At 35.9% G+C, this 14,387-nt stretch overlaps 2 protein-coding genes across 2 annotated transcripts; both read left to right on the top strand.

The window, feature by feature from the left end:
* The first annotated feature begins 341 nt into the window (after positions 1-341).
* On the top strand, positions 342-9,499 carry LOC140983162 (anthranilate synthase alpha subunit 1, chloroplastic-like). The gene is made up of 11 exons (XM_073450088.1): positions 342-611; positions 953-1,137; positions 6,096-6,285; positions 6,667-6,818; positions 6,912-7,027; positions 7,117-7,363; positions 7,459-7,515; positions 7,651-7,803; positions 8,017-8,097; positions 8,250-8,336; positions 8,877-9,499. The coding sequence occupies exons 1-11, from the start codon at positions 455-457 to the stop codon at positions 9,288-9,290; spliced, it is 1,839 nt and encodes a 612-aa protein (XP_073306189.1). The 5' UTR covers positions 342-454; the 3' UTR covers positions 9,291-9,499.
* A 3,598-nt stretch (positions 9,500-13,097) lies between these two features.
* LOC140983199 (small ribosomal subunit protein bTHXc) lies at positions 13,098-13,834 on the top strand. The gene is made up of 3 exons (XM_073450138.1): positions 13,098-13,346; positions 13,425-13,489; positions 13,572-13,834. The coding sequence occupies exons 1-3, from the start codon at positions 13,175-13,177 to the stop codon at positions 13,704-13,706; spliced, it is 372 nt and encodes a 123-aa protein (XP_073306239.1). The 5' UTR covers positions 13,098-13,174; the 3' UTR covers positions 13,707-13,834.
* The last annotated feature ends 553 nt before the right edge of the window (positions 13,835-14,387 follow it).

Consider the following 14,387-nt stretch of genomic DNA (forward strand, 5'->3'; position numbering starts at 1 on the left):
ATTTTTCTAATAAGAAAAAAATCGTAAAATATCTGGAAATTCAGATTTAAATTGTATGATGACAATTTTATTAAAAATGGTGATTAACATATTTAACTTAATTTGCCACCTTTTAGCAGGATTTATTTTTCTAATAAGAAAAATAATTGTAAAATATCTGGAAAATTAGATTTAAATTATATGATGACAATTTTATTAAATATGATGATAATATATTAATATTAATAATAGTCATTATTTAAGAATGGGACAGTTAGTTAGTTGTGCGTTGGCGAAATTTAAAAGAACCATCCACTATAATCGCTACTATAAATACGAGCCCATGGACCATCCCAACGCGCGTTTCTTTCATTAATTGTGCTGCGTTGCGTTCGTTCCAAAGCACGCTTCTAGTTTTAATTCTGCTCCGGTGCATTAACTTCAGTCGCAATTACGCAAACTTCGGAGCAAGAAAATGCAAGCTTCTGCGTTTTCACTCCGTCCGTCGACGGGATGCCGGAGAGTTTCTTCATCGCTGATGATCAGAACCTCCGGTAGACGCTCGAGTTCATGTGGTGTGTTGGGGCTTCAAGCGCTGCAATGCTGTGCTATGCAATCTTCGACGTCTATAGGTCTGTGTTTCTCCTTTTTTAACATGTTTAAGTTTAGAATGGATTTACTAATAAATAGATGCAAGAGACTGGGACATTATATATAACTTGATGGAGGAAGCTGAAGTGGATTAATCCTGATTTAGTTGAGTTCTATTCATGCATTTTTGTTGAATTATTGTTTATCGAGATATTACTTTTAGTATAAATATGAAGTATATGATGTTGATCCTTATCATAAGCTTCATGTTTTTTTTGTTGTTTATGAAAATTAAGTATCGGTTTAAATCGTTTGATTGTTCGTTGTCTTCTCTATCTCTGTATTGGCTTGGGAAAAAAAATTTATTTTTAGCTGTTTTCAGGTATGGATCGGCAGAGATTTCTTGAAGCATCTGAAAAAGGGAACTTGATTCCTTTGTACAAGTGTATATTATCCGATCACTTGACTCCGGTTCTTGCTTACCGATGCTTGGTTAAGGAAGATGATCGGGAAACTCCAAGCTTTATTTTTGAATCCGTAGATCCTGGTTTTCGTGCATCAAGTGTGGTAAGAAAGAATAAGTTTCATGGCTATTATCGATTTATATTGCACCGGTAAGGCTCATATTGCTAAACAAATCAAGCCAACAAATTTGAATTCAAAGGTACATCAGTTTTTACAAATAATTAACACATATTTTGTATTACTAAAAAATAGTCGGTTTAATTATGTAACTTATAATGATGTTTTATTTTTGTTTTATTCCCTAAACTTCACTTATACATATCCATTCATTCTTCATTTTAAAATCACACCAAAACACAAAATCCTCTCATCTACAATCACAATCATAAAGTGTAGAAGTGAGATAAATAATTTAGTGTGAGATTTCTTAAGTAATGTTTATCTTTGGAAGGAATAAGATTAGTACTGGAGAGAAAGTGAGTGTTAAAGTAAAAATGTTGTGAGTGAAATATTTTGTATTCTCAATTTTTTTGTCTTATTTGTTATTAATAAAAAAGTGATTTCTTTGAGAGGTTTAGAATGGACGTATCCCAATCTTGGGGTGAACTAATATAAATATTAATGTCCATCTTATTCATTGTTGATATTATTTATAATGTTCTGCTGCAATGTTACCTCGTTTATTTCCCTGATATCCCAACAACCGGTATCAGAGCGATGTTTTCAAATCCTATAGGAAGTCCTCGTATACTATGTGTTTGGAGTTTAGTCTGAACTTCTACATCAGAAAGACTTTCTAGACAGTATTGGAGAAGTGAACTTTGCAAACGTAAGATGAAAGATCTTCTATTCGTCATCAAGATGTACCTACTGGTGTTTAGCGAGTCTAAACCAGACGATAAATTAGATGCCGAATGGAACTTTGAGCACGAGCAAGTCTGTGGATATATCCGACAATTTGTCGATGATAACGTGTATAATCACATCTATAATGAGACACATGCTCATACGTTTTGGACGAAGTTGGAGGCACTATATGCATTCAAAAGTGGCAACAACAAATTGTTCTATTTGAGCAAGCTTGTCTAGGCTCGATACAAAGAAGGAACTCTGATCGTAGATCATTTGAACGAGATTCAAGGATTCGTGGAGCATTTATCAAGTATGGGCATAAATCTTGATGACGAGATGATAGTTCTGATTGTGCTAGCTTCATTACTGGAGTCTTGGGAGATTCTGAAGGTATCACTCACGAACAAAGCACCTGGAGGAATTGCGAGTATAGACTTTATCAAGAGCAACATCTTGAATGAAGAGATGAGGCGGAGATCTCAAGGAGCCTTGACCTCACATTCAGATGTTTTGGTTGCTGAGTCAGGGGGAGAAGCAAGATCAAGAAAAATACAAATCAGAAGCCAAGAAGAAGCAAATCCTCGGGGAGATATGCCAACATAAAGTGTTATCACTCTGAAGAAAACGAACATATTAAAAAATATTACCGGCAACCGAAAAACAAACATGAAGCCGACGATGAGCAAACAACGTCATTGACTAATGTTCACGAGCTAGAGTAGGAGTACGCAAATTTGGCAATTCAAATAACTAGTTGGGTGATCGATAGAGGAGCAACAGTCTATGTCACATCTCGAAGAGAATGCTTTACATCCTACACACAAGAGGACTTTGGTCTGATCAGGATGAGGAATAAGGACTTAAGGCGTGGGAAAGGGAGATGTGAGTTTGACTACTGTGGATCGCTTTACACTGATCTTGAAAAACGTCAGGCATGTGCTAGATATGTGCATGAGTCTGATATCAGTCGAAATACTCGATGTAGAAGGTTTCTGCACAAGCTTCCGAAATGGGGTATGTAAGATTTCAAGAGGATCACTTGTCGTGGGAAATGGATTAAAGGTGCCAAAGTTGTATGTAGTTCAGGAAAATCATTAAGAATGTGTGAACTACGCAGGAGAAGAAAACTCAGCAGAGTTGTGGCACCGACGTCTTGGCCACATAAGTGAAAAGAATCTTACGTGCCTTGTGAGCAAGCAAGTTCTACCCGGTATAAAGCAGGTTAATATAAAACAATGCACAAACTGCTTAGCCGAAAACAGAACAGAATATCATCCAAACGTACACCTCCTAGCAGAGCCGATAAAATTCTAGATCTGGTGCACTCAAATCTATATGGTCCGATGCCATTGTCACTCGGAGAAGCGAGGTACTGAGTAACTTTTATCGATTATCATTCTCAGAAAATTTGTGTGTGAACACTCAAAACCAAGGACCAAGTAGCGGAAACATTCAACAATTTTCCAAACTTGGTTGAACGGAAAACCAACATAAAACTCAAATGTATTCGAACAGATAATGGAGGAGAATGCGTTGGATTTTTTGATGAGATATGCAAAAGGAACGGAATCAAACATCAAACGACACACCAAAGACACCACAACTCAACGGATTAGCTGAGAGAATGAATAGAACTTTGGCAGAAAGAGTCAGAAGCATGCTATCACGTGCAAAACTGACTAAGGAATTTTGGGGTGAGGTCGTGGTTGCTGCTATAAATATATTGAATCGGTCACCTTGTGTTCCTCTGAATTACGATGTCCCGGAGCAGGTGTGGCAAGGTAAAGAAGTTTCCTATAATTATTTGGGAGTATTTTGGTGTGTTACTTATATTCATATACCAAAATATGAAAGACAGAAGTTATTTGTCAAAACAAGAAAGTGTATATTTATTGGCTATGGCGAGGATCAACTCGGTTACAAGTTTTATAACAAATCTCAAAAAGCCTATAAGAAGTCGTGATGCCATATTTCAGGAGAATGAATTCTTGGAAACTGCGGGAAAGGAAAATTCTGGATCTGAACAAAATCTAGAATGGTGGGCTTCAACGATAAATCCACAACCCGTTGAAGGTGAAGAATTACAGAATGATAATGAGGATGATGATGAGATCTGTGTTCACAGTGAACCACCGGGAGAAAGTTCTCGTGGTACCATGACTACACGTTTTGGAAGAAAAGTGTGACTCTCAACCAGATATTTTGCTCAAATGAATATATCCTGCTAACTGACGAGGGAGAACCAGAGAGCTTCGAGGAAGCTCAGTGAACACAAGGATAAGTGGATGAAGGCTATGCAAGATGAAATGCAATCATTACATGAGAATGAGACATTTGAGCTGGTGAAGTTGACGAAAGGCAAGAAAGCTTTGAAGAATAAGTCAGTGTTAAGGTAAAAGCACTAAAAACATAGTAGTCAACCAAGATTCAAAACTAGAATTGTCGTCAAATTTTTTGAGCAGAAACATGGGGTCGACTTTGATGAAATATTTTCATATGTGGTGAAGATGACATCCATCCGGATAGTGCTAGGGTTAGTAGCTGAGCTTGATCTGGAGGTCAAACAAATGGATGTCAAGACCGCATTCTTTCATGTGGATTTGGAGGAATCTACATGAAGCAACCAGAGGGGTTTGCAGAGAAGGGGAAAGAGGACCTCATATGCATATTAAAGAAGAGTTTGTACGGTCTCAAGCAAGAACCAAAACAGTTGTTTAAGAAGTTTAAATTAGTGATAACTCAATAATGATTCAAGAAAAACCACTGTAGACCATTGTGTGTTTGTAAAAAATACATCTGATGATGATTTGATGGTGCTTCTGCTCTATGTAGATGACATGTTGATTGACAAAGATGCTTTTGAAATCAAAGGCCTAAAGAATCAACTAAGCAAGACATTTTCTATGAAAGACTTAGGGTCAGCAAAAGAGTAATTGGCATGGAAATCCATCGAGACAGGTATGCCAAGAAGACCTGATTGTCACATGAAAAGTATATTGAGAAGGTATTTCAGAGGTTCAACGAGAACCAGGCCAAAGCGGTTGGATGTCCTCTTTCCAACCACTTCAAGTTGAACTCAAAGCAGAGTCCTTTCAAAATTGGGAAATGAATATTGGGTTGCAGTAAAATGGATATTCAGATATCTGCGGGGAACATCTAAACATAGATTGAGTTTTGCAGGATCTAGACTTTAGCTTGTAGGCTACACAGACACAGATATGGTAGGAGATGTTGACTCCTGAAAATCCAAATTAGAATACATGATTACATTTGCAGGGGGAGCTGTGTCATGGCAATCAGAGTGTAAAAATGTGTAGAATTGTCAACCATTGAAGCGGTGTCCATTGCAGCAACTGAGGCATGCAAGGAGTTGTTATGGATGAAATTTGGAGGAATTACGTTTTGTGCAAGATCAATACAAGTTGTTATGTGACAGTCAGAATGCAATTCATGTTGGAAAAAATCCTTCAATGCATTCAAGATCTAAGCATATTGATGTTCGCTATCATTCGATACAAAATGTATAGGAGAAGAAGTTGTTAAAGCTTGATAAGATTCACACGGATGAAAACAGATATGATATGATGACCAAGACATTGCTGAAATTGAAGTTGAAATGTTGTAAATCTGCTGCAGGTCTGATTGAATTCACAAAATGTGCTTGAGGGGAGAATTGTTAAACAAATCAAGCAAAAAAATTTGAATTCAAAGCACATCATTTTTTAAAAATAATTAACACATTTTTTGTGCAAGTAAAAAATGGTTGGCTTAATTATGTAAGCAATGTTGTTTTATTTTTGTTTTCTTCCTTAAACTTCAACTATAAACACTCATCTATTATTCATTTCAAAATCACACCAAAACACAAAATCCTGTCATCTACAATCGTAAGTGTAGAAATGAGATAAATGATTTAGTGTGAGACTCGGAATGAATATGATTAGTAGAGAGAAAGTAAGTCTTAAAATCAGAGTATTATGAGTGAAATATTTTATATTCTCAATTCTCATGTCTTTGAGAATTTTAAAACGGATGTAGCCCAATCTTGGGGTGAACTACTATAAATATTGATGTTCATCTTATTCATTGTTAATATTACTTAGGATGTTCCGTTGCCATGTTACCTTGTTAACCCAACACATATTGCACTTATGTTGGAATGTCCATGCATTTACTCAAATAATTTTATGTAGTGCCTTTTGTTTTAGGGCCGATACAGTGTCGTCGGGGCACAGCCAGTAATGGAAGTTGTAGCCAAAGAAAATAAGGTAACCATTTTGGATCATGATGCTGGAAGAGTAATTGAGAAAATTGTGGAGGATCCTATGGTGATTCCAAGAAACATTTCAGAGTGTTGGAGACCACAGCTGATTCAAGACCTTCCAGCTGCATTTTGCGGTGAGATTGATGTTGATTTCGAATTTTTTCCTGACCATATTTTTTAGTCGGGATGCTATTTGAATATGAGGCATTTAAACTTCTGAGATTTTGAAAAATTAATTCACAATCTTGGATAAAGTTTGATTTTGGAGCTTTCCTCAAAGATTTAATATCTAAACTTGGACTATGCTTTTATTTCTTTTTAATCAAATTGTTTAGTTGAAAAGGAATGTGCATAATTGAACTCCTGCCCTGCTGATTCTAACTGGTTTGTTGCACTATCTGAATTTGCTAATCTAGAAGTCAGATTTTCCTTCCTTTGGTTTTGTATTTTCTTTTTATTAATGTATATGTAGATAATTAATGCCCTTAGCACAATTTTCTCTCTGTCTGAAACAGGTGGCTGGGTAGGTTTTTTCTCATATGATACGGTTCGTTATGTGGAGAAGAAGAAGCTGCCATTCTCTCAGGCACCACCAGATGATAGAAACTTACCCGACATGCATCTTGGATTATATGATGATGTAATTGTTTTTGATCATGTAGAAAAGGTACAAATTGACCTGCTGAAAATGGGTAGTCCTTAAGCCTGAACTTGTAGAATTTTGTACGATAATGATGACCAGAAATTCTTCATCTCTTAGAAAGCATATGTGATTCATTGGGTGAGGATAGATCAATACTCTTCTGCTAAAGGGGCTTATGACGATGGAATCAAACATTTGGACATGTTAGTTTCCAGAATAAAAGACACCGATATGTGAGTTTGTTCTTGTAACCCCTTTGCTTCTAGAAAATTTCAGCAATGTCACTTAGATCTCTAATGTGTATCTTTTTTTCGTTTGTTAGTCCGAGGCTAACTTCAGGCTGTGTTGAATACTGCACTCATGATCTTGGAGTATCCTTAGACAGGAGAAACATGTCAAATGAGGATTACATGAAGGCCGTGTTACAGGCAAAGGAACATATTTTGGCAGGGGATATTTTCCAGATTGTCTTGAGTCAACGTTTCGAAAGAAGAACATTTGCTGACCCATTTGAAGTGTACAGAGCTCTAAGAGTAGTGAATCCAAGTCCATACATGACTTACTTGCAGGTTTTAATCCTCTATTTTACTGGAAAAACTATATATCATACATTTGTTAGTTGGTGTGGATGGTCAAACAAATTCTTCTTCCCCTGTTATGACAGGCTAGAGGTTGCATTTTAGTTGCTTCAAGTCCTGAAATCCTTGCCCGTGTAACGAAGGTAAAGACAGTTTCTATTTTTCTAGTCGATCCGTGTGAGATTTTTCACATTCCCTCATTTGCACGCTTGTGTGAGAAAATCTTCTGCCTCTTGTGGACTAGAACCAAAGAGATTTACGTACGGCTTGATTGACAGGGAAAGATTGTCAACCGACCCCTAGCAGGGACAGCTAGGAGAGGGAAGACAGTTCACCAGGATGAGATATTGGAGATGAAGCTGCTCGCAGATGAGAAGCAATGTGCAGAACATGTTATGTTGGTCGATTTGGGCAGAAACGATGTTGGAAAGGTTATTTCAAAATTCCTTTTACACTCTTGCAGCAAAATATATATAGCTTGCAAAAGACCTGATGCTAAAAGTTATGAGTGTACACTTACACACACACAGATAGAATCAGATTTACGGGAATCAGATTTATGGGATTTTTTTGGTGCTGATGTATGTCTTAGTATCTGGTTAAATCAATTTAATCATCTATATTTTCATGAATTCTTGGTATAGGTCTCAAAACCTGGTTCTGTGAAAGTGGAAAAGCTTATGACAATCGAGCGGTATTCCCACGTGATGCACATTAGCTCTACGGTGAGAACATACATGCAGTCGGCACCTGATAAAGATCGACTAGGAAAGATCATTTTTTTTCTCATAGTTATTGATGTGGACAAGATTAAATTCTCTTCAAAATTTATGAAGTTTCCTGGATGAACAATATGGCACTGTGATTTCATTTGCAGGTGACTGGGGAGTTGCTTCATGATCTAACAGGATGGGATGCATTGCGTGCCGCGTTGCCTGTTGGAACAGTTAGTGGAGCCCCAAAGGTTACTACTCCATATTTTATCTTCTTTGTTCTAGTATGGCAAATTTCAAAATTTGCATCAATTTCATATATGAAAGGATATTCTGATTTTTCTGTCTACTTGTCCACTAGGAAGTGCAAACGAGTCGAGCACAGTTTACCTAGACTAGCAATACTTACTCGTGCTACACTTGAATTTGATCAATGAGACGGTTAAACTTGGACGAAATTCATATATCCGTTTACTGAGATTCTCTAGTTCAGAAAGCTGATATTATTCTTAAAAAGTTGGAAATAGCTAAACTGCTACTGTTGTTTCTATAATATCAATAGCAAGTTCAGTAAAAGCAATGGATAACTATATAAAAAAAGGTAAAAATTGAACAAGCATAACTCAAAATCAAGCACCTCAAAGAGATCTCGAGCTCGAGTTTGAGTATGAGCAGCTAGCTCAGCTCCCATGCACTTCTAGTCTAGCGTTTCCCGTCTCCTAAGAGTCTTCTATAAAATTTCTACTGACAACAATACACCAATACATTTATGTTGCTTGCTGCATCATCAGGTAAAGGCTATGGAGTTGATAGATCAACTAGAAACAACAAGACGCGGACCATACAGTGGCGGTTTCGGAGGGGTTTCATTTATAGGCGATATGGACATCGCATTGACTCTGAGAACAATCGTGTTTCCAACTGGTTTACGCTACGACACAATGTATTCCTACGTGGATGGCAAAAAACGTCAAGACTGGATCGCTCATCTCCAAGCAGGAGCAGGAATCGTGGCCGACAGTCTTCCTGATGATGAGCAAATGGAGTGCGAAAACAAAGCCGCTGGTCTTGCTCGAGCCATCGATTTAGCCGAGTCCGCGTTTGTACACAAAGGCAAGGCACAACCAGCCAAAATGAATGGTTCTTCGCAAATTCAATCTTCCAAAGATGTGTTGTTGCAACAGAATGGATTCTGGGGTGCTTGAAAGATGGTGGGATGGAATTAAATTATTTTAACCTGGACTTGGAGTTTGGATTTAGGAAATATGTGAACTTTCTTTAACTATTTTTTAAAATTCTTTTGCTAGTAGTAGTAAAGTTATTCGTCAAACCCTGTTGGATCTTTCAAACAATTCTCCATAATTTTTTGTATATTTAAATTTTTAACTTGTACATTGTACCAAAAATTCAAATAAAATTCACATTGTATGATTCATGTTTGTATATTCCTGAATAGTCCGATTTTGTAACATTAATTAGTTTTTTACGAAAACAAATTATTCATTTAGAAAAATAATGTTTTTCATATACTTTATTCAACATAAGCACAATATCAAATCCATTTTAAAAATTCACATATTATCCTTACAAATCACATATTCAACATAATTATTAGGGATGGTAATGGGCCGGGACGGGGGTGGGTTTGTCATCCCCATCCCTGAATTCCATTCTCACCCCCATACCTGCCACAATCTCCGCTTTTTCGGGTTCGAGAAATCCCCAAACCCGAAAATTCGGGGATCAACTTCCTATCCCCGTCGCCATCCCTGTTTCAAAAATATTAATATGGCAAGACGATGACGTATTCAGATATTTTCTCAAACTAAAACTTATTATTATCTATTATTATTAGAAATAATATTAATATTAATATTAATATCAATATCAATATCAATATCAATATTAATAATAATAATATTATTAATATTTTAAAAAATAATAATATTATTATATTATTAATACTAATAATAATATTATTTTATTATTGATATTAATTTCGGGACGGGTTCGAGGATTTCGGGGATGGGGATAGTAATCCCATACCCGTCCCGAACTACATCGGGGATTTAAAAAAATCTCCGAACTCGAACCCAAACCCGAAAAAATCGGAGATCCCAATCCCAGTTTCGGGTTTTCCCCGTGGGGCCTCAAACCCGTGAGAAAAGTTGTCATCCCAAATAATTACATTATATTTATCCAAATAATAATTAAAAACTATAACAAATTTTTGCGAATCAACTTAATCTATTAATGATAATGACCATTATTCATATACGTAATAATAATTATTTTATACAACACTGGTATAATAATAATAACAATTAAAGTAGATATCTTATGAGTCTGTTTCATGGGTTTTTTCTGTAAGTCGGGTCAACTGATTCATATATAAAGTAAAAGGTAATATTTTTCATGAATCAGATTGGTTAAAGATTTGTCTCACAAAATTAACTCAGGAGGAACATCAATTTTTTTTTTCAAAATTACCCTTATATGATTCTATAGATATATAAATTTTATTTTTTTATATATTAATAATTATAAGCGTTTCTCAACTAACTATTATAGATAAGAGAAATAACTTTTCAATTTATTTTATATTATTTTAGATATAAAAAATCATAGTTGAAATATATAAAAATTACAACGAAACTAATTATTCAAAAAAATGAAAAATACCATTTGTATGTATATATAAAATATAAATCTTGACTTATGGATATATGATAATAAAAGCTAATAAAGAATATCATCTAACCATTAATTATTTTTTCAAAATAAATTAATAACCATGATTATACTTTTTTGCATGAAAACTCAATTCTCTGTTATTGTGTTGTGATTGACAGAGAGAGGTAATATTTTATTAATTTCAAATCAATGTTGGCATTTGATTTGTGTGTATATATTTAGTTTTGTTGTATGTATATGTTGTGAATACCCTTAAAATTAAGGTAAAAATTTGTGTGAGACGGTCTCACGGGTCGTATTTTGTGAGACAGATCTCTTATTTAGGTCATCCATGAAAAAGTATTATTTTTTATCCTAAGAGTAATACTTTTTATTGTGAATATCGGTAGGGTTAACCCGTCTCACAGATAAAGATTCGTGAAACCGTCTCACAAGAGAACTTACTCTAAAATTAAACCACTCAAGCATGCTTTCGGATTTCAGCAGCCAATGAAACTAGAACTGAAATCCGAGATTTGTAACAGCCAAAAACATTCAAATTTAGCAGCCATAAATTCGAAATTCAAGCTCTTTTGACCAACCATTCGAAATTGAACAACCTTATAACATCCATGTAAAGGCTGTTTAAGACCATTAAAATGATGTTAATGGCAAGTTGAAATACCCCCAGACTTGAAGAAAATTACATAAAAAAAAAAAAAAAACAAAGCACAAATATCTCAAATTTCGAGCCCCTTAGCAGCAGAATTTTCGAGCCTTGTTCTGCCCAACTTCAAGCAGAAACTCTGCCCAAAGTTGATCAAGAAGTTGTCCAAGACTCGGGCCAAGTAGCATTTTTTCCGAGCATAAGCAGCACCTTATTCGACCCCATGTTTCGGCAGCAAGAAGCAGCCATGTGTTCCAGCATTCCAACAAGCATTCTTTCACCTTTATTTGTTGCTTCAAGAATTTGGTAAGTGGTCTTTTCGTTTCAAAAGAATATTATGCTTCGTTTGTTATTCGATTATTCGTTCTATTTCATCTGGACATGTTATGTTGAATCATAACGATCAACATGCATGAATCAATCCACACATAACAATAATCAGGTAATCCTTCGTATAGTAAAACTCCTGCTACCGACATTCAAGCATCTCCCAAGGTCACATGAGACAGCTTTTGGTTTTGTAATATGAATCTATTAAGAGACGAATACGCATATTTGGTTTGATTCTATGACGCGTGCCGTCAATATTTTCCTCGTCTTTGAAAATAAAAAGAAACTGATTATCTTTGATACTGAATACTTCTTTATTTATTCATATTTTTTCGGAAGAATGAACTTAGGACTATGTATTTCGATGAATTTGTTGGTGCATACATAATAGAATGTTGAAAATATGAAAATTCATCTACTTGTACCTACTTAGAGATTTAAGATTGATTATCTTTATTTTAATAAACCAGCTTGATTGGCTTCAATTTAAACTTTTTCTTTAGTAAATTTGTTATTTTTGTTCCACGAGAAGGTATAGTCCGTCTAAGTAGGATGAACACATAATCAAGCATTTGACTTTACTGCGAATAAGCATTTGAAGCCTTATAAATCACACAATATATTTAAATATGTAAATATATTAACTTGGACTAGGAGTTTTCTAGTGAGCAATGCGCCAACATAGATATTTCTGTAAGTAAGTATGTAAACGAATCAAGTTGATCATAAGCTATTCTGATCAGATCGGTTTGATAAAGCTTGTTTGATATAATTCTTTAAGCTTGTCAAGCCAAGTTCGAGCTCGAAAATCTTATTGAGCCAACCTCGAACCTAAATATATACTGTGTTTTGGCTGAGAATGCTCGAAGAGCTCGAACCAGACTTGTTAAATATGATAAACATGTTATTAATGAACCGAGCTCGAACAATTCGCAAGCTTAGTAATTTTTTAAACGAGCTGAGCTTGAGACTCATGATAATTTCTCGAATCGAGCTTGAGTTGAACTCAAGCCTATATATACGTTAAACTAGTTGAGTTTGAGCTTGATACTGCTCCGTTCGACTCGTTTTCATCTCTATCTATGAATAGAGAAGATGATTTCGTTCCAAATTTAAACTAATTAATCACTTGAAAGGAAAAACAAACTTAGGAGATAAACCCAAATTGATTTTGTTGCACTCCTAATATGCTACATTATGTTTCTTAGAAACCAAGCAATTTCACAAGATCAAGATACATACACATCTCCTTACTTTATGGGGTTGCAAATAAAAGTAAAAACACAAATTAAGTGAGTCAGTCCAAATTTCCCCAAAGGTTGAAAAGGCAATTCATCCACCTCAACGAAACGACGCCGTTCCGATCCCAAACTTATCCGCAGCAAAATCCCCTGTAACCCACAAATTTCATTCTTGAAAATGGCTTCTCTTCTCCTCGGAGCTACTCCCATGGCTTCCCAATCCTTCAAGCTCACCCACAATCTATCGTCATCCAAATCCGAAACCCTAATCCGCACCCCTTTGTTCCCAGCTCCCGCAACTTCATGCCCCATCTCCGCATCCGCATCCGCATCCGCATCCTTCCCTTGCAGTGAGTTCAACCATTTTCCACACACATACCCGCTTGTGTTTCTGTGTGTAATTTGTGATTGATTTTTTGATTTTACAGTCTACTGCGGTAGAGGGGACAAGAAGACTGCCAGAGGGAAGAGGTTCAATCACTCCTTTGGGAATGTGAGTTTCTTTTCCCCCCTGACTGATATTCTTTGTTTTATTTGATTTGATATTTTTGAGTGTTGTGGTATTCTGCGAGAAGGCGAGGCCGAAGGATAAAAGTAAAGGTAGAGGGCCGCCGAGGGTGGCGGCGCCGCCGTTGCCGCCGAGGAAGGATAAGTACGATGACGGTGAGGTGATCAAGATTGAAATCGATGAGTCTCTTTTTACTAATTGACAGTAAACTATTGAAGTCTTGTCTTTGTTTAATTTGGTGATATTTTTGTTGTGAAAGAAAGTTAATTCATGTTTTTTTGAATGAAAATTCAGCATATATTTGTTGTAATGCATTAAAAATCTAATTTTTTTCGTGTTTTTATAGCCAAGTTCATTTAGAAACAAAAGCAACCTTACTATACAAATGTTACAAATGCAAACACAAATAAACGAAGCGGAGGCTGATCGAGGAGAAGGGTATGATAGATTAGCTTTTCCTCGACCATGAACGCAAGCTTTACAGTCGATCTCCGACGACCGACCGATGAGATCACTCGTGGTTTGATTAAAGCTCAATTGGAGCCCAAGATTGATCAAGTTTGAGTTGAATCAAGTTCAAACTTGAAAATTTACTCCACCAAGCTCGAGCTTGATTATTGAATTTGTTTCCCGAGTTGAGCTCAAGTATAAGTGTTACTTGGACTCGACTCGACTCGATATGAAGGCCATTGGATCATACTCCTCAAACGATCGTCTCCATAATCGCACTAGATTGGAGTTTCGCCTCCTTTGGACAAACTCGTTCTTGAAGGCATGGTTGACCGATCTACAAATATTCCATACGATTCCCTATAAATAAGATTTTATATAGTTCGAATGTGTTTCATAATCGATCAAGTGTGATCCTTTCTACCTGCCTATG

The sequence above is a fragment of the Primulina huaijiensis genome, chromosome 8, assembly GCF_012295235.1.
Source record: "Primulina huaijiensis isolate GDHJ02 chromosome 8, ASM1229523v2, whole genome shotgun sequence".
NCBI classification, from domain to species: Eukaryota; Viridiplantae; Streptophyta; class Magnoliopsida; order Lamiales; family Gesneriaceae; genus Primulina; species Primulina huaijiensis.